Genomic DNA, 19,052 nt, shown 5'->3' on the forward strand with positions numbered 1-19,052 from the left:
TTTGAAATATTGGTGGCATAGCTTCCAGCAGCAAAGCAGCATGCAAGCCACCACAATATGACAAACTGACAGATAGGTTGGGGAATAAGCCAATAGTGGAGATTAAAAAAAGAAATAAAAAAATACTCAGTTAATCCAAAAGAAGGGAAAAAAACAAAAACAAAGACCAGATGGACAAATAGAAAACAAATAGCAGGATGGCAGATTTAACCCAGTCATATCAATAATTAGATTAAAAATAAATGGGATTGGCTATGACATATCCAACAAGGGTCTAATCCCTAAAGTCTACAAAATACTTCAACACTTCACAACAAAAAGGCAAATAATCCAATTAAAAAATGGGCAAAAGGCATGAACAGACATTTCACCAAAGAAGATATTCAGGCAGCTGACAGACACATGAAGAGATGCTGGCAATCATTAGCCATTCGAGAAATGCAAATCAAAACTACAGTGAGATACCGTCTCACCCTGACATTACAATTGGCACTAATCAAAAAAAAAACAAAAAAATAACTGTTGGAGTGGTTGTGGGAAGATCATGACTGGTGGAAATGTAAAAGGGTATAACCACTATGGAAAATGATATGGCGCTTCCTTAAAAAGCCAGAAATAGAAACACCATATGATCCAGCAATCCCACTCCTAGGAATATATCTTAGAGAAATAAGAGTTGTCACACAAATAGACATATGCACACCCATGCTCATTGCAGCATTATTCACCATAGCAAAAAGATGGAAACAACCTAAGTGCCCATCAACAGATGAATGGATAAACAAATTATGGTATATACACATGAGGGAATAAGATGCAATGATAAAGAATAATGATGAATCCTCAAAACACCCTACAACATGGATGAATCTGGAGGGCATTATGCTAAGTGAAATAAATCAATGACAAAAGGACAAATATTGTATGAGACCACTATTATAAGAACTCAAGAAAAGGTTTACACACAGAGAAACATTCTTTGACAGCTATGAGAGTGGGGAGGCATGAGGAGTGCAAATCACTAATTAGATAGTTGACAAGTGATAACTTTGGTGACAGGAAAGACAACACATAATATAGGGAAAGTCAGCACAACTTGACCAGAGCAAAGTCATTAAAGCTTCCTAGATACATCTAAACACCTGGACGGACAGACATGCTGGGGCTAAGGGCTGAGGACCATGGTCTCAGGGGACAGCTAGGTCAATTGGCATAACATAGTTCATAAAGAAAATGTTCAACATTCTACTCTGGTGAGTAGCATCTGTGGTCTTAAAAGCTTGTAAGCTGCCATCTAAGACACATGTATTGGTCCCATTCTGTCTGGAGCAAAGGAAAATTAAGAAAACCAAAGACACGGGGAAAATAGCCTAAAGGACTAAAGGGCCACATAAACCAGAGCCTCCACCAGCCTGAACCCAGAAGAATTAAATGGTGTGTGGCTACCACCACCAACTACTCTGATAGGGATCACAATAAAGAGTCCCAGACAGACAGGGGAAAAAATGTAGAGCAAAATTCAAGTTCACAAAAAAAGAGCAGACTTACTTGTCTGACAGAGACTGGAGGAAACCCCAAGACTATGACCTCTGGACACCCTGCTAACTCAGAACTGAAGCCACTCCCAAGGTCCACCTTTCAGCCAAAGATTAGACCGACTTAGGAAACAAACAATAACACACAAGAGGAATGTGATTCTTAGTTCAATCAAATATAGGAGACCAAATGGGCAACTCCTGCCCATAATCAAAACAAGAAGGCAGGAAGGGACAGGAAAACTGCGCCAATGATGCTGAGATGGAAACGGGGAGAGTGCTGTCACATTGCAGGGATTGCAATCGATGTCACAAAACAATATGTGTATAAATTTTTGAAAGAGAAACTAACTTAAGCTGTAAACTTTCACCTGAAAAAAAAAAATAAAAGTAAATGGGAGGGGGCAGGAAAACTAGATTAATGAAACAGAGCAACCAGAATGGAAACAATGAGAGAGAATTGTGGAGAATATAATCAATGTCAGTGAACAACTTGTGAGAAATTGTTGAATGGGAACCAAAGCTGCTGTATAAGCCTTTACTGAAAACACAATAAAATTATTTTAAAAAGTAAATGAGAAAAAAACACTATAATTAAGAAGTAGATTGTTAGATTGAATAAAAAGCAAGACACAACTATATACTGAATTCAAGAAATCCACTTTAAAGACAAAGGTTCAAAATAAAGGATGGAAAAAGATATATCATACTAACTAACACTAATCAAACACAAAGGGGTACATAATATGTAATTCCATTTACATGACATTATAAAAAAAATTGCAGTGACAGAAAGCACAGCATTATTTGCTTTGGCCCAGGAAGTGGGATGGGGTGGGGTGTAATTGACTCCAAATGGCATAAGGACACTGTTTTTGGAGAGAGAGCTGTGCTGTACCTTGATTGTGGTGGTAGGTACAATACTACACACATTTGTCAAAACTCACCAAATTTTACACTTTGGAAGGAAGAAAGGAAATAAATTAAGGACTCCCTTTTTTTCATATTGTGCTTTAGATAAAGGTTACAGAACAAATTAGTCTTTCCCTTGTGTCTTTGGTTTTCTTCATTCTCCCTTGCTCTAGATGGGATGGGGCCAGTAGAGTATCTTAAATGGCCGCTCACAAGCTTTTAAGACTACTCACCAAAGTAAGATGTAGAACATTTTCTTTATAAACTATGTTATGCCAGTTGAGCTAGATGTCCCCTGAGACCATGGTCCCCAGCCCTCAGCCAAGTAACTCTGTCTCTCAGGGAGTTTGAACATGTCTGTGGAGTTTTCATGACTTTGCCTTGATCAAATTCTGCTGGCTTGTCCAGTATTGTGTTCTGTCTACCCTTCACCAAAGTTATCACTTATCTACTATCTATTTAGTGTTTTTCCCTCCCCTCTTTCATAACCATCAAATATTGTTTCTTTCTTTGTGTAAACCTTTTCGTGAGTTTTTATAATAGTGGTCTCATGTAGTATTTGTCCTTTTTTCATTGACTTATTTCACTCAGCATAATGCCCTCCAGATTCATCCATGTTGTGAGATGCTTTGCAGATTCATCATTGTTCTTTATCGTGGTATAGTGTTCCATTGTGTGTATGAACCATAGTTTGTTTATCCATTCATCTATTGATGAGCACTTAGGTTGTTTCTATCTTTTGCTATTGTGAGTAGTGCTGCAATGAACATGGGTGTGCATATGCCTATTTATATGACAAATCTTATTTCTCTAGGATGTATTCCTAGGAGTGGGATTGCTGGACCATACAATGTTTCTATTTCTAGCTTTTGAAGGAAGTACCATATCATTTTCCAAAATGGTTGTGCCATTTTGCATTCCCACCTGCAGTGCATAAGTGCTCCAAACTCCCCACAGCTTCTTCAATATTTGTTATTTGCTGTTATATTTATTAGTGCCAGTAATGTCGTGTGAGAAGGTATCTCACTGTAGTTTTAATTTGCATCTCTCTAATGGCTGGTGAGCCCTGGTGGCACAGTGGTTAAGAGCTGTGGCTGTCAACCAAAAGGTCGGCAGTTCAAATCTACCAGCTGCTCCTTGGAAACCCTATGGGGCAGCCCTACTCTGTCCTATAGGGTCGCTATGAGTCAAAATTGACCCCATGGCAACGAGTTTGGCTTTTTTTTTTTTTTTTAATGGCTAGTGATGGTGAACATTTCCTCATGTGCCTGTTAGCCATTTGAAAGTCTTCTTGGGTGAAGTGTCTGTTCATATTGTTTGCCTATTTTTTAATTGGGTTGTTTGTTTTTTTGTTGTAGAGGTGTTGGATTTTCCTATAGATTAAATTAAACACTTCTGTTTTCAAAACATACAAGCACTTCATTCAGTAAGAGTAGTTTGCACTGACTCCGCCCCTTTCCCACCATCATGTAAAACATTTTTGCCTTTTTTTTCATCCTTGCTGTTTGCCCGTGCCCGCACTCTGGCAGGCTCACTTTCCACCTTCAGGATATTATCAAGCTTTTGTACAAAAGAAGGATAACTGCATCCTGGAGAGAAATTCTGGAACCAGCCAATAATAATGAAATTTTCACAAAATTAAATGAGGAATTCCTCAGGCAGGGAAGCTGCCATTCCACTTGACTGTGTGGGACACCGACCTCTCCCATTCCCGAATTCACTTGCTCCATCTCCATCTCTAGCCACATCTTCTTTTTATTGTTGAGAGCCCCACCCAATCCTCTGCCCTTCTTTTAGTCTTAACATCTCAGTTCCCACCTTCAATAAAGAAGACTCATTCTGCATCTTGCCCCTCCCCACTACTTGGTAAAGACAAGTGTACTTGGAAGTGTTAATGGTGAGCCTTTAAGTGCTCAAAGGACAGAAGGAAGCATCTAAACTTCAGAAGACAGACACGTTGGATATTCACAAGGGCAACTAGACTGTATGTAGGAGCTAGACTCCCCGACTCTGCGAGAAGAGTTGGGATCATCAGATAAAACAGGGCTGAAGGTAGCAGCAGTTGAAATAGAAAGGAAGAGGATATGAAATACTTATAAACAAAACAAAATAGTATATAAACCACTCTGAGTTTACTTGTGCTCCATGTTAACAGGGTAGTTAAGTATAAAATGTCTTGCCAAGCACCATAACCAAAACCAAAAACCAAACCCATTGCCATCCAGTCGATTCTGACTCATAGAGACACATTCTTGTATTCTGAGATGATTTTGTCAATCAAAAGTTACTCAATTCTTTGATTATACTGAAATAACAATTATTTAGATACCCTGGAAAACTTGCTGAAGCTAAATCAACTTATAAGTAACACTTTTACTCACTTCAAATCATCCTGGTATCAAAGTTTTTATAATTATATGGGCATAGAAATGGATAAATGGTAAACCCTTCCAAATAATGAAATTTCACTAGAGGAAGGCATATTTATTTGTACAGAGCTCATTTTAGGTTCCCTCAGGTGTGAAAGTGGTGAAAAGGTCCTGAGAAAATACCCAGATACCATGATGGCTTTCCTTTTCCAGGTGCTTCTTACCCTGACCGCACATTCCCTGTGGAGCAGAAGGACGATGCTATAGCGCCAGGCCAAGAATACACCTACGAGTGGCGTATCACGGAGGACAGTGGACCCACACACGATGACCCTCCGTGCCTCACACACATCTATTACTCCTATGAAAACCTGGTACAGGACTTCAACTCTGGGCTGGTTGGACCTCTGCTTATCTGTAAGAAAGGTAAACAAAGAAAAAAGGATTAAACAACAACAAAAAGATGTTGGAGTGGTAAGGAGTACTATAATGGAATGAGGCTTTAGAACATCTTGGTACCTTTTGTACATCAGGTAGAGGGAACCTGATATTTGACATTTGGAATCTTCTTCCATCTATTCCAATTCCTCCTTTATCTCAGTCCTGGGAGCTTCTCCCAAGTGAATCCCTGCCTGAGAGTATGTTCTGATGCCATCCACTTGTGATCAGTAACATTTACCTCAAAGCCAAAGTGTTTTTGCAAATGTGCAGCAGGCTATACTCTGCTCAGAGAACACTTGACATGTCTGAGGGTTGGGTTGGTAATTTGGTCTACAAACATATGATACTCCAGCTTCCTTTCTTATCAATAAGCTGAACACTATGGGTGGTGAGTTTCAAACATACTCAACTTAATTTATAAGAAATTTCACTGACTGGGCTTCTTAGGAACAAACAGGGCTTTTAGCTATAAGCTAAAGTATCTATGTATTGACACTGGAGGAGGTGGATACTTTTGCTAGAACCTTGACAGTCCCTGAATGCTTCCACTGCGTGTAAGATGAAATGTATTTCCCCAAAGCTACAAGGTGCCAGAGAAAACACTTAATGTGGCACCAGGATTTTAATAGATCCTCAATAATTATTACTTGGTAAAGTTTTTTTTATTAAGAATTTCAAGTTGGTATCATTATGACTGGTTACTTGCCTTAAACTCTTTACTATCCAGGAGTAGCTAAGGAGAGTCTTCTTTCTGGGATGCTGTTGAAAACTGCGTCTTTTCTCTCACAGGCACCCTAACTGAGGATGGGACTCAGAAGATGTTTGACAAGCAATATGTGCTGATGTTTGCGGTGTTTGATGAAAGCAAGAGCTGGATCCAGTCATCGTCTCTAATGTACACAGTCAATGGCTATGTGAATGGGACGTTGCCAGGTAAAATGTGGCCCATGTACCATCCGACAGCAGTGGAATCGGTGCTTTGGGACCCACCGTTTTTCTCAAGACACTAGGAAAATTAACCGTACTCACTGTTTTCTCAGCTCCTAATCAGAAAAGCAATGTAATCTAGTGCAGTACTTTTTAAACATTTATCATCCTTTTTTTTTAACCAGCAACTGCAATAAATTGGAAGTTACCTAAATGAAGGAGTATGTAGCCTTGTTAGATGTAATGTACTGAGAAGGTTTCACCTTGGTCTGTACCTCCAGAAAGATCTCCAGGATGTTGGCTCAGTCTCCCTCAGTGAATTCTGTGGTCCCTGCCGCTGCATGGTGGCCAAGCCTTCTTCCACATACAAAACCTTACAGGACAGAAGCTCAAGGTCAATCTGTAGCAGGAAGGTCAGTAGGAAGAATGTAATAAAGACACTTGCAATGAAGATTACCAGGAGATTAGAAGAAATCTCCAACATACAAAAATACTACTAGCATGTCAAAAGGTGATCGCTGAATAATATTCAGTGGCACGTAGGATATTTTATTTATCCACGTAAATTAGATGCTTGTGAAAAAGCAAAATTATAATAGCAGTTAGGAGGGGGAAAAAAAAAACTCACTCCCACCTAGACCGCTTCTACCTCCCTCAGGTAGAACTGACTTAGAACTGAGGATCCAGGGTACACGGTACTATCCTGGGGAAAAAAATGGAAAATGACTATGTGTCCAAATGCCTTTATTTAATAAACCATATTTCCAAGACACTAAGCTTCTCCAAGACCATTCTCTATGTTTGAAAATCACAAATGCCTTCCCTTACTTAAAAAAAAAAAAACACCTCAAGTGTTGAGATCTGGATGTTGTTTTATTGAATCGTACTCTAATTCTTCTGACTCCGTCTTCCACCTGGGACATTAAAGACACACTGAGATGACTCTGGGTTTTGATTCAGAGTTCCAAAACCAGGAACTTGCAAACCTGGGGATTAGTTAACTGACCTCTACCTTAGAAGATCTGCGTCCAAACCTTGTTCACTTCTCTATCTTAGTGTGGTCCTTGGCAATTTGTCATCTCAGTGTGTATACTTACCAAAATGGATTAACCATCTATCCTGATTAAAAAGGTTTTTAAGAAATGGTAATACATATATAATATCATATCCAGGGCTATGGGCCCTTGGATAGGGGTGGTCAGAAGAGAAATTGTATCTGTCTCTTGGCAGAGTGAATCTGTGGAAATACATGGAAGCCAAAAGAAACACACCATATGCACAAAAACAAAAATTAATGACTTGATCAGAACAGACTGTTTATGAATTTATAGTTGAAGAAGAGAAGCCAGTTGGGGCTAATAGGGATAGGGTAGGGAAACATTGTTAGTAGAAACTGTGAATAGTTAATGCTTATAAAACCCTCTGCCTTATGAAGCAAAATAAATTGAATAAATATAATAGGTGCTAATCAGATGTTTCAGTGGGTTTAATCAGATGTTTCAGGAGCCCTGTAGCACAGTGGTTAAGAGCTATGGCTGCTAACCAAAAGGTCAGTGGTTTGAATCCACCAGCTACTCCTTGGAAACCCTACCCTGTCGTATGGTGTCGTCATCAGTTGGAATGGACTCGACGGCAATGGGTTTGATTTTTTTGGCTAATCAGATGTTTCAATTGCTGAATTCAATATGAACATTTCTTTGGGGTGGATAAATGCTTCCACCACACGTCCTAACTGTTCAGGTTCTAGCTTCTTGTTCTCAAGAGTGACACCAGGAATCCCTGACCTGTTGCAATGTTGTTTTTGTGTTGTTAGTTGCCATTGAGTCAATCCCAACTCATGATGACCCCATGTGTGCAGAGTGGAACTGCTCCATGGGGTTTTCAAGGCTGCGACCTTTCTGAAGCAGATTACCAGGCCTGTCTTCTGAGACACCTCTGGCTGGGTTCAACCCGCCGACCTTTCAGCTGGTGGTCGAGCGCTTAATCATTTGTATCACCCAGGGACTCCTCTGTTGTTAAAAATAGGCAAGCCCTTCCATAGATAAAGGACTGATTCTCAGCTCCATTATGTAATATCTAGTGAGTATGGGTCTGAAATTTAAAACCTAAGCCAAGGATAGAAGCTAGGGTTGGAATCTCCCACGGAGCAAATGGGTATTTTCCCAGTCACCGTGGGAGCAAAGAGGGAGCAGAACTAGCCTTTGCACTCAGTTCTCATCACCCCATTCATGAAAAGTTCCCAGTGGCCCAGCATAATGAGGACCTGTCCATTGCATTTTAAGGATAGTGTGTAACTCACAGAGTAACTTACTGCCTTCTCAACAAAACAATCAACAAGTAGGTAAAGAAGCAATAAAAAGTCCTCAGAGTTTCTTCCTGCTAGGCAGAGCTTTGACCTCCATCCAATGGAAAGACTGACTAAGGTCCTTGAACTCAGCCACATTGGAGACTCTTCCTCCAGCTGAGCTCAGCTTGCTTCTAGGATGACCACCCATGCCAGTTTGCCTAGGGCTTTCCTGGCTTTAACACTGAAGCCCTGTGTCCTGGGAAATCCCTCCGTTCTGGGTAAAGCAGGATGGCTGGTTGCCCTTCTTGGTCTCCTCCTTGGCCTAATCCCCAGCAACCCCTGTGTTTCCGAGCCAACATCTCCCATCCCTGCTCCCATCAAACCCTGGTCTTACCTCTATAATGCCACTTACTGCAGTGTGTTTGGGGCTGCTGGCTTCCTGTCACTTGGCGGTCTGCTTTTCCAGGGTAGGAAACGTGTCTACAGCATCTGTGCCCCAGAACCTTGCACTATGCCTGATGCATAGCAGAGGCTCAGTACATGTTTGATGAGTGAATTTTGATCATAGAGCACTAGACTGACTGTCTATTGTGGCCCCTGTCTCTCCCTTTCTCTCAGATGTAACAGCCTGTGCCCATGACCACATCAGCTGGCATCTGATTGGAATGAGCTCTGGACCAGAATTGTTCTCTGTTCATTTCAATGGACAAGTCCTGGAGCAGAACCATCATAAGGTCTCAGCTGTCGTCCTTGTCAGCGCCATGCCCACTACTGCAAACATGACTGTGAGCCCAGAGGGAAGGTGGGCCATATCGTCTCTCATCCCAAAACATTTTCAAGGCAAGGAAACTCCTCCAACAGCCTAGCTTGTGAATATAGGACCCTTTCTTCCCAGATATTAACTCCCTCTTTGTCCTTTGCCTTTTCAAGCCACCCACACCACAGACATACATGCCCTGGCCCCTGAGAACAGAATTTAGACAGTCTGCCATTAGACTTAGAAGCCATTGGCTAAGAGTGGGAGGAAGTGGAGGAACTGACAAAGAGAAGAAGATGAAGCAAAAGCCAAAGAGGTTCCTACTTCCTTGAAAGGAGAAAAGGGGAAGGAAATAAATGCATACACAGAGATATTATTTCATGGGGTTTTTAATAATGTAGCAAAAGGAAAAGACCCTTGAACAAAACTAATATTTACGTGCAAATTTATAGAAGCACCAAGTTACAGAAAATGCAAGAGTTTTGTAGTGGAAAGATTGTATTTTATGATGAAATGAAATGGGCACAGAGAGGAGGTCCTTGAATGTGTGCTGAATGGATTATACATAAGATCTCAACAGCTGAGGGGCTGGCTTCCAGGAACATCAGTGAGTTCAGATGGGAGAAAAACCAGCCTAGGTTGTTGTTTGGTATAAAAAAAAAAAGAAGGTTGTTTGGTATAGCCTAAACAAAATAAAAATAACTAGTTGTTCCACTACACGTGTTTGCTTTAAGGCTGTTGGGAGGTGGGTTCATATGCACAGAGAGTAAAATCTAAGTAAGTGATACCACTATAGGAAATTATTCTGTTATCAAAATAATGTGCATAATCAACGTTCTTGAGGACGAGATGCTTCATGGGATCGTTTAGTTTTCTTTTAGCACTGAAAAAAATATATTTAAAGTAGTAAAATTGTCATAATATCCCTAGAAGATAGAATCCCTAATAATAATAAAACAACAGCAATAAAATGGACGTTTATTAGGACTTGTGTGCCAGGCACTGTTATAAATGCCTTATGTGTTAATTTATTTAATTTTTAACAACAGTACCAGGAGATAAGTGCACAACCTCATTTTAGAGTTGAAGAAACAGACGACAGGGAAGCTGGAAATTCAGCAAGACCTAAGTCACAGGGGTTTAAGGGCCTGGAAATGACAAGAAATCTTCCTACTTCTGGAGGAAACAAAAGGAGTCTTTCCCAGTTCTCTCCCTAATCCTCCTTCCATTTCCCTTCCGTCTCAGTCCTGCTCCAAACCAAAATGCTAACACTTGCTTGAGTATTGCTTTCATCGGTATCATTTACATCTTCCACATAATTTATTTTAAAAGACATGCATTCTGATCAACCTTAATATCTTCTCTTAAATCCTTTCACTTCGTTATTTCCCAAATCAGCTGGGATGCACGCTTACCTCAACATTGAAAACTGCCCAAAGAAAACCCGGAGTCCTAAGAAACTAACGCGTGACCAGAGGCGGCACATTAAGAGATGGGAATACTTTGTTGCTGCAGAGGAAGTCATCTGGGACTATGCACCTATAATACCAGCAAATATGGACAAGTGAGTCAGAGGGGTCTTACTGCTGCGGGAAGGCTCAAAACACATTTCATGGGATCCTAGATACATAGGAGTGAAATGTCATGAGTTGACAACTCATGCAGTGATTCAGGCCTCCCTACCTAAGTCAATCTAGAGCCACCCCAAACTCATCAAGGGGACTCAGCTTAATCATAATAATAGCAGCGACCATTTGTTGAATACTTTCTATTGTCAAGCACTCTGCTAATCTCTTTCTACAGGTATCCCTTCAACTCTGCAAGTTAGATACTGCTATTATTTATTTTATAGATGGGGAAGTGGGTCAGAGAGGTTAAGAAATTTGTAATTTTAAATAGCTCTTAAACACTTGGAAAGATACTCAAGCTCCTTCATAGTAAGAGAAATGCAAATTAAAACCTCACCGAAAGAGCACTGTTCACTTATCAGACTATCCTTATTAAGTCGTGGAGTGGGAAAGTACTTCAGAGATTGAGAAATACCTGGAAAGCCAATAAGAGTTCCATAGATTAAGTGATGGAAAAGACCTCAGAAAAATTCCTGGTGCGTTCTATTCTTTCAGCCTTTGTAGGCCTTTTCCCAGAGATACCAAAGGTCTGCTATAGCAACCAGAGTGACAAGAATATCAAAATAGCTGCTTCCAAACAGTTACCTACGACTTGATCAGTGGTAGAGAAGACACCTCAGAGGTCTCCAGTTTGCCAGCTAGATGAAAGACAACAGGACTTTGAAAATTACGTTAAGAATTTTTTAGAGAACTAGCATTTTAGTGAACCCAAGAGTAAAACTTCTAAGGCAGAACTCTGCTGTCGTACTGGGGTCTCTACTTGAAAAAGTGGTTTAATTTTTTTAATTTCATCTCACTTGAAGAAAATACAGATCTCTGCATTTAGATAATTTCTCAAACCAAATTGGAAAGCATTATAAAAAGGTGGTCTACAAACAGTATCAAGATGAGTCCTTCACTAAACGTGTGGAGAACCCTGATGCACAAGAAGATGGGATTTTGGGCCCTATTATCAGAGCCCAAGTCAGAGACACACTCAAAGTAAGTAACAATAATACCTGCTTGCTTGTTTCTTTTAAAAAGAAAAAAGTCTCCATATAACTTGAAATTAAATGAAACTTTTAGTTTTTATTTAGTATTTGCATTTACTTATACCCTACCTCATACAACAAAGGATCTGAGACAGTTTATCAAATTAAAAGAAACAATTGATGTAGTTGGGGTGAAGGATAATATGGGCACAAAGAAAATAAAGCCAAGGATAAGTTAAGCATAAAAAAAACACATATGATAGCGGTCCTATAAAAGTTGTTTGCAAATTTTGTTCTAAGCTTTCTAGCAGCTAAAATAAAAAGGGAAATACGTCAGAGCAAGAGTCCCAGTGTTCCTAAAAGAAGCTCAGTTTCCCCTAATACTGAGGCCTAGGAGAACTTTCTCCCGTAAATGCTTAAAAAGAGGATGCGGTGTTGTAGTGGATGACATCCTTGACAAAATCCCTACAAGTGATACAATAAATACACTTTGCATACCCAGAAACACCAAAAAAGGTGTTTGCAGAGCTTTTGAAAATAATGGTTCTCACTATAGCTGGGAGCCTAACAGTAAACACAAATAAGTAAAAACAACTCTTCAAGGGGCCAAAATAATTTGGTCTAGGTATGCAGCTCTCTGGCGATTGATCTTGACCCGAAGATAAATTTGTATATGTATAAAGTGTTCTTCAGACCCCTTTCCACAAATATTGTCACATTACCAAGCTTTTGGTAAGAACTAGGCAGCAGAGACTTCAAGCTTGCAATCTTTGGCAAGATTCTAGGATGCAAATAACCTATATATTAGGGATAATCCTAATGCCTTCACAGTCATCCAGGTAGAAGATAGGATTAAGGTCTCTGGAAAATTCAGGAGCCTCACTAGGCCCCGCGTGTAGTAATGCCTCCCCTTCACCTCTGTACGGGGGCAGACTAAGAAGACACCTGCAGACACAGTTTTTCTCTGTTTAAAAATAGCAAAAGGAGAAAAAGTAGCCTTTCTCTGTTCTTCTTTCTTTTCCCCTACTTGCTGTGATCCCTTTCATGTGCTCTTAGCAAGTATAAACATGCTTCATGGGAAATTCAGGGTCTGGCTATTTGTCTGTTCCTCTCAAAAGATAGCCTCAGAGACAGGAGCTGTATGAGATCTGCCGGGCAGGAAAGGGGGGTCATAATCCAGAGATGAGAATCCCCAGCCAGATTCAAGACGTGGTCCAAGCTGAAAGGACGGGGAGAGGATGATGGGGACCCGAGTGGGTGGTAGACTTTGAGGGAAATGCCACTTCTACTAACCTATCTCCAAAGGTCAGCGTTCTCTTACCATTTCCACTTTAACCTGTGAGTGAAACTCTCAAACGCTCTTGCCGCTTAGAAAACATAACTAGTTTTCTCAACATTTGTGCTGGCACGTGTGCAATGCACACACACACACACATTCACATATACCATCCAACAATGGAAAATGCGAACGTAGCATCCTGTATTAATTCTCCTCTTTGACCTTAAATCCCAAAATAATGAATTTGATTTAACTTTGTAGATTGTGTTCAAAAACATGGCCAGCCGCCCTTATAGCATTTACCCTCATGGAGTAACCTTCGCTCCTTACGAAGATGAAGTCAACTCTTCCTCCACCTCAGGTTTGATCTTTCACTTCTACTGGATGAAACAATTTTCCTCTGAGAGGCTGCCATGTTTTTCCACTGTCTTCCTTGCCCAGTGGTGTGACTGGTGTAGTTATATAAAATACATGTGGGGGGAATCCTAAAAGTCACAGTCTAACCTAACCCTGCTCACTTCAGGGCTTTTGTTTACCTTCCAACCGGTACCAAAAAAAAAAAAAAAATAGTTGCCGTCAAACTGACTCCCAGGTCAGAGTAGAACTGTGCCCCGTAGGATTTTTCGATGGCTGATATTTCGTAAGTAGATCACCTGGCCTTTCTCCCCAGGCACCTCTGGGTGTTCTCTATCTTCCAGCCTCTCAGTTAGCAGCTGAGTATATTGACCATTTGCATCACGCAGGGAGTCCACGTTTACCTTAATGCTTACAAACTGTGGTGTCCTTTTTGGTGTAATAGCAGCCTCTAGTGGAACAATATCTAATGGCTGCATGCTCTCCAGGCTTCTATCAAGTAGAGTTTAACATAAAAAGAATATTCCCTTCCCAACATGGCTTGGTTCTAATGAGAGCTCTACTATTTATTTGTAATCAGGAAATGATTTTCCAAATGAAGACAACTTTGAGAACAATTTTTTTTCAGGCCATAGCTTCATGATCAGACCAGTCCAACCAGGAGAAACCTATACTTATAAATGGACCATCCTAGAGTCTGATGAACCCACAGAAAACGACGCCCAGTGCTTAACAAGGCCATACTACAGTGATGTGGACGCCACAAGGGACATTGCCTCTGGGCTGATAGGGCTACTTCTGATCTGTAAGAGCAGATCCCTGGACAAGCGAGGCATACAGGTATTTTGTCCTTGAAGTAACCTTGCAAAAACTCCAGGGATTTTTCCAGCTGGAACAGATTAGGCGCTCCTTGCTTTTCCTTTGAGAGAGCAGTAATATTAAGTCATACTCTTTATACTAGCATGATGGCATTTATTCCCTTGGTCATTTTCTCACCTTGTCTACTTCATCTGGACTCTCACTGCAGAAGGCGAGTCTACAGTGTGATGCTATATTTTGTTTTGGTTTCAGACTCTAGGTCTGTAGGTATTGGCTCTGGGATCTTGAGCAAGTCACTTAGCCTGCCTTAATTACTTCCTTTTACAGTGGGTAATACCCCCCTAAAATTTTAGTGTTGTTCCAGGGCTCAAGTGACATACCACCTTCTAAAACTATAAAGCTCTGTACCAATCCTTGTTATTTTTACAGACCTGCAATATGAAGAGATAGGAGAGATTCCCTGAAAGCAAGTGCACTTGGAGAAATAGTTTCTTGTGAAGTTGGACCCAGAAGGGTCCATCTCTGGTGACACTAAATTATACAGAAGAACACGAACAAAGACATGGATCTTCTGAGTTTAGCTTCAGTGAAGAATAAATAGTCTTATATTATTAACTTAAAATGTTCAGACCAGATTATAAGCTCAACTCTAATCAAAGAGGTCTCACCCCAAACCATACAAAATAAATATAAAACAAAACAAAATGTCGCCTTTGAGTTGATTCCTACTCATAATGACCCTATCGGAGAGAATGGAACTGTCCCATAGGGTTTCCAAGGCTGTAATCTTTACAGAAACAGACTGCCACATCTTTCTCCCGTGGAGCAGGCTGGTGGATTTGAACCTCCAACCTTTCAGTTAGCAGCCGAGTGCTTAACCACTGCACTACCAGGGCTTCTTATAAATATAGAAAACGCCTAGGAAAATTAGAAATTGGTGCTTGGCAGTTCCTGACCTTCGGAGCTATGAAAGCAAGCATGTATGGAGAGAGGTAAGGCTTTCCTATTGTAGCCTTCTCTTTTATCCTTTGCTACTATTTGGAACACAGCCAGCAAATCTTTCAGATTAAAAGGTGCGCAATTACAGAGATAAATGGACTTCCTGTTGGCATGGTGAAATGGGATTTGTCTTTTAGTACGTTTTCATCTCTAAATTTTCTGGTCTGCTCTTTTTGTTTTTGCAATGCCTTCATCTCTAATGTGTACCTTGTACATAATGAGTTCTTATAAACAGCTGAATTTGTGGCTTCGGTGGCCCCAAAGGCTGTGCTCTTTGGTTTCGGAGAAGAACTTGGTGTTGTAGGTAATTGGTTGGAACAGCAATCACTGAGCACAGCACTTTCACCTTCCAGAGGGCAGCAGACATCGAGCAGCAGGCCGTGTTTGCTGTGTTTGATGAGAACAAGAGTTGGTACATTGAGGACAACATCAACAAGTTTTGTGAAAATCCTGATAAGGTGAAGCGTGATGACCCCAAGTTTTACGAATCAAACATCATGAGCAGTAAGTCAAAGCACCGTTTTTCTCCATGATTTTTCACTCATGTGGTTGAGGTATGACTGTGCCTAGAGGCAGAGATGTGGGTTAGAATCCACTCACTAAAGAGCTCCTCCTCACTTCCAGTGTAGCAGTTTGGAGATGAGTTCCCTGGGTGGCATCATAGCAAGAGCTCAAAGGGTCATTATCCCTGGAAGTCACTGCATGATCTCCTGCTTGAAATACATGCTCTTTTTTGAAATGAGGAATGGGGAGCAGGGAGGTGCTACAGGCCTCCATCAGTGTTATCTGGGGAGTTTAGACTGGGATCGAGGGGAATACTCACTGTGGCCAGGACAGAAACAAGGCAAAGAATCTAGAGCTAGATTGTCAAATCGAAATAAGGCAAAATGACTGTGGGGATCCAGGAATCTCAGAAAGTCAATGCATGATGAGGTTTATGAAAAATATTCTTCGCATTCATGATTTCAGTTAAATTTAACTCGGACCTCTCTGTTGTTGTTGCCATTGAATCACTTCCGACCCATGGTGACCCCTGTGTGCAGCATAGAACTGCTCCACAGGGTTTTCAGTGCTGTACATGAACAGGTTTGAAGTGAGCACTAAGTTTAGAGTGGAGGGAATTCCTTGAGCCAGAGTCCAGACATTTGCTGCAGTTTTAAAGCTCAGTACCTAAAGTCACTGCTTTGGGAAGTCTGACAGCCAGTTCTCAGGGCCGGGTGGGAGCAAACATCTCCACTATAACCAGGCGGCCTCTGCTGTTCCCCAGGGTGGGGCGTCACCACGATCGCCTTTTCTGGTAGCTTACCCACCCAGAGGAGCTTGATTTCTCCATGGTCTGCTCATATAACTTCCTTCTGTTGCAGCCTTCTGTTTTATCCTTTGCAACTATTTGGAACACATCCTGCGAATCATTCAGGTTAAAAGGTGCTCAGTTACAGAGATAAAGAGACTTTCTGTTGGCATGGTGAAACGGGATTTTTCTCTTAGGGTATTTTCCAATGACTGACAATTAGGAACTGCCAAGACCCACAGGAGCCATGACAACTAATTCCAAAAAAGGGGTTATTCTCAGCTTCCTTTGCATAATTTTACTTTGGCGGTGAATCTCTCGTAACTCTAGATAAGCATTGTCCGGTAGAAATTTAATAGGAGCCATATATGTAATTTTAAATTTTCTAGTAGCCTCATTAAAAATTAAATATGTGAAACTAATTTTAATTTCATTCGATCCAATATATCCTAAGTATTATCATTTCAACATGTAATCAACATAAAAATAATATTTAGGTTTTTTTTTATTTCTCACTAAATCTTTGAAGGACCGTGTGCATTTTACAGTTACAGCGCACCTCAGTTCAGACTACCCACATTTCACCTGCTCAGTAGCCACCTGTGGCTGGTTGCTGCCATATTGGATGATGTAGACCATTTATAAAAAACAGCTAGAAAAATATCTAGGATGAAGAGCAGACTAATAGCACCTTATTTCAGTCATTGGACAAATATTTGTTTAATGCCCACTAGCACCAAGCTTTGTACCAGGGCTAGGACCATAGTGGTGACCCAGGCAAACATGGGCCTGCCCTGACAGAAATCATACCTTTGGTTTAAGTAAAGATACTGCATAATAATAAAATGTATGAACTCAATACTTTAATGAAAACTATAGATTATGTACATTTGTGATAAGAGGTGGATGTAAAAATCACAGAATACACTAAATAAGCTTCATTTTTAGGGACATTACTTCTGACTCAATGACTAATGTATCAAGAAGATGAATTTCTTGTATTATGCCTTTCCTGCAAGTAGAATTGTTCTGGCTAATATTCTAAGTTGATTTTCAGAATATCCTTAAAGGCAAAGCATAGAGCACAAAATATTTAATACACATTTGATGAATGAATGAGTAAACTAGTATAAATGAAAGACTTTGTCTTTATGCTGACACTTCTCCTTCAGCTAAATTAGGAGAATAAGCTCTCATTTGGTGAATCTGAGTTTGACCTTCTAGTCGCATGTCAGACATGGCAAACCTTATCTTGGATAATCACTGCTTTGAAGCAGTAGTGTTGGTGTGAGTGACCCAATCAACACAGGGACCTTTATCCTGAGTATAATTAGACACATGCCCTTTTCTTTGCATGGGCCTGGCATTCTAACAGATTTGACTCTTTCAGCTATCAATGGCTATGTGCCTGAGAGCATACAGACACTGGGATTCTGTTTTGATGACACCGTCCAGTGGCACTTCTGCAGTGTGGGAACCCAGGATGACATTTTGACCATTCATTTTACTGGGCACTCATTCATCTATGGAAAGAGGCACGAGGACACCCTGGCCCTCTTCCCCATGCATGGAGAATCTGTGACCGTTACAATGGATAACGTTGGTGAGTAAGAGCCTGGACATTTGAAGAGAAAGTTGACTTTGAATCTCGCATCTATAAAGGTTTACTGCAGCTCTCAGACTACCACTGCTCCTGGGCTTATCTCTCTGATCCACTGCAGGATTTCCTTTTAATGCTTCTCATGATTTCTATTTCAGAAATTAATTACTTTAATGGGCTGTGTCCTTTAATATATATAAAAAAGTTATAGGCTCCATTTATTCTTTCCTGGATTAAGTAGGAAGTAAAGATGCACACGATGGCAGAAAGATAAGGTGTAACTTTGAGGAAGTATAAACATTTCAGCCACAAAGAACATTTCTTTAGTCAAAATGCCCTTTCAGTTTTTTAAGATGGCCGTCCCCACTCTAGGTGAGCCATTACCAGGCATAGTGCCTTAGACGAGGGGCCTCAGAGACAGCTGAGTATCATGGAAAGCACATGGACTCTGGGTTCACTGGACCTGGGTTCACATCCTGTTCTACCACCGAGTGTCTATGTTACCCTGGACAAGTTACCTGACCTCATCGAGCCTCAGTTTCTTCAAGTAGTAACACCTTGCAGAGTTGCTTTGAGCCTTAACTGTAGCCTGTGCAAAGCACCTAGCACTCAGTACACACTCAACAAATGGTAACTATTGGAGGCTTCCCAGGAAATCTTCAACGTGCCAGCCAATCATACCACTTCAAAGAGATTTATAATTGCCCTGGGCCCACCTGAATTATTATTACCTATTCACTATTACTATCCTATCCCTCATTCTTTTACAACTATTTTTACTTCCTCTCATTGTTTACTCTTTACTAGCCTGAGAGTGTGTACTGTCTTAGATCTCTACCAAACATGCTCTTCTGCTTAATCCTTTTCCTTGCTGCCTCTGAAA

The 19,052-nt window shown here is 40.7% G+C and overlaps 1 protein-coding gene across 1 annotated transcript in view; it reads left to right on the plus strand.

Moving 5' to 3' along the window:
• Nucleotides 1-19,052, plus strand: part of F5 (coagulation factor V) — a 113,100-nt gene that overhangs the window by 53,814 nt on the left and 40,234 nt on the right. The window contains exons 4-12 of the mRNA XM_049881262.1: nt 5,030-5,242; nt 6,047-6,190; nt 9,090-9,311; nt 10,627-10,792; nt 11,660-11,837; nt 13,368-13,467; nt 14,089-14,300; nt 15,632-15,782; nt 17,960-18,172. Of these exons, the coding sequence (XP_049737219.1) occupies nt 5,030-5,242; nt 6,047-6,190; nt 9,090-9,311; nt 10,627-10,792; nt 11,660-11,837; nt 13,368-13,467; nt 14,089-14,300; nt 15,632-15,782; nt 17,960-18,172 (1,599 nt within the window). The remainder of the gene's footprint in view (nt 1-5,029; nt 5,243-6,046; nt 6,191-9,089; nt 9,312-10,626; nt 10,793-11,659; nt 11,838-13,367; nt 13,468-14,088; nt 14,301-15,631; nt 15,783-17,959; nt 18,173-19,052) is intronic.

The sequence above is a fragment of the Elephas maximus genome, chromosome 3 (assembly GCF_024166365.1).
Source record: "Elephas maximus indicus isolate mEleMax1 chromosome 3, mEleMax1 primary haplotype, whole genome shotgun sequence".
Lineage (NCBI taxonomy): Eukaryota > Metazoa > Chordata > Mammalia > Proboscidea > Elephantidae > Elephas > Elephas maximus.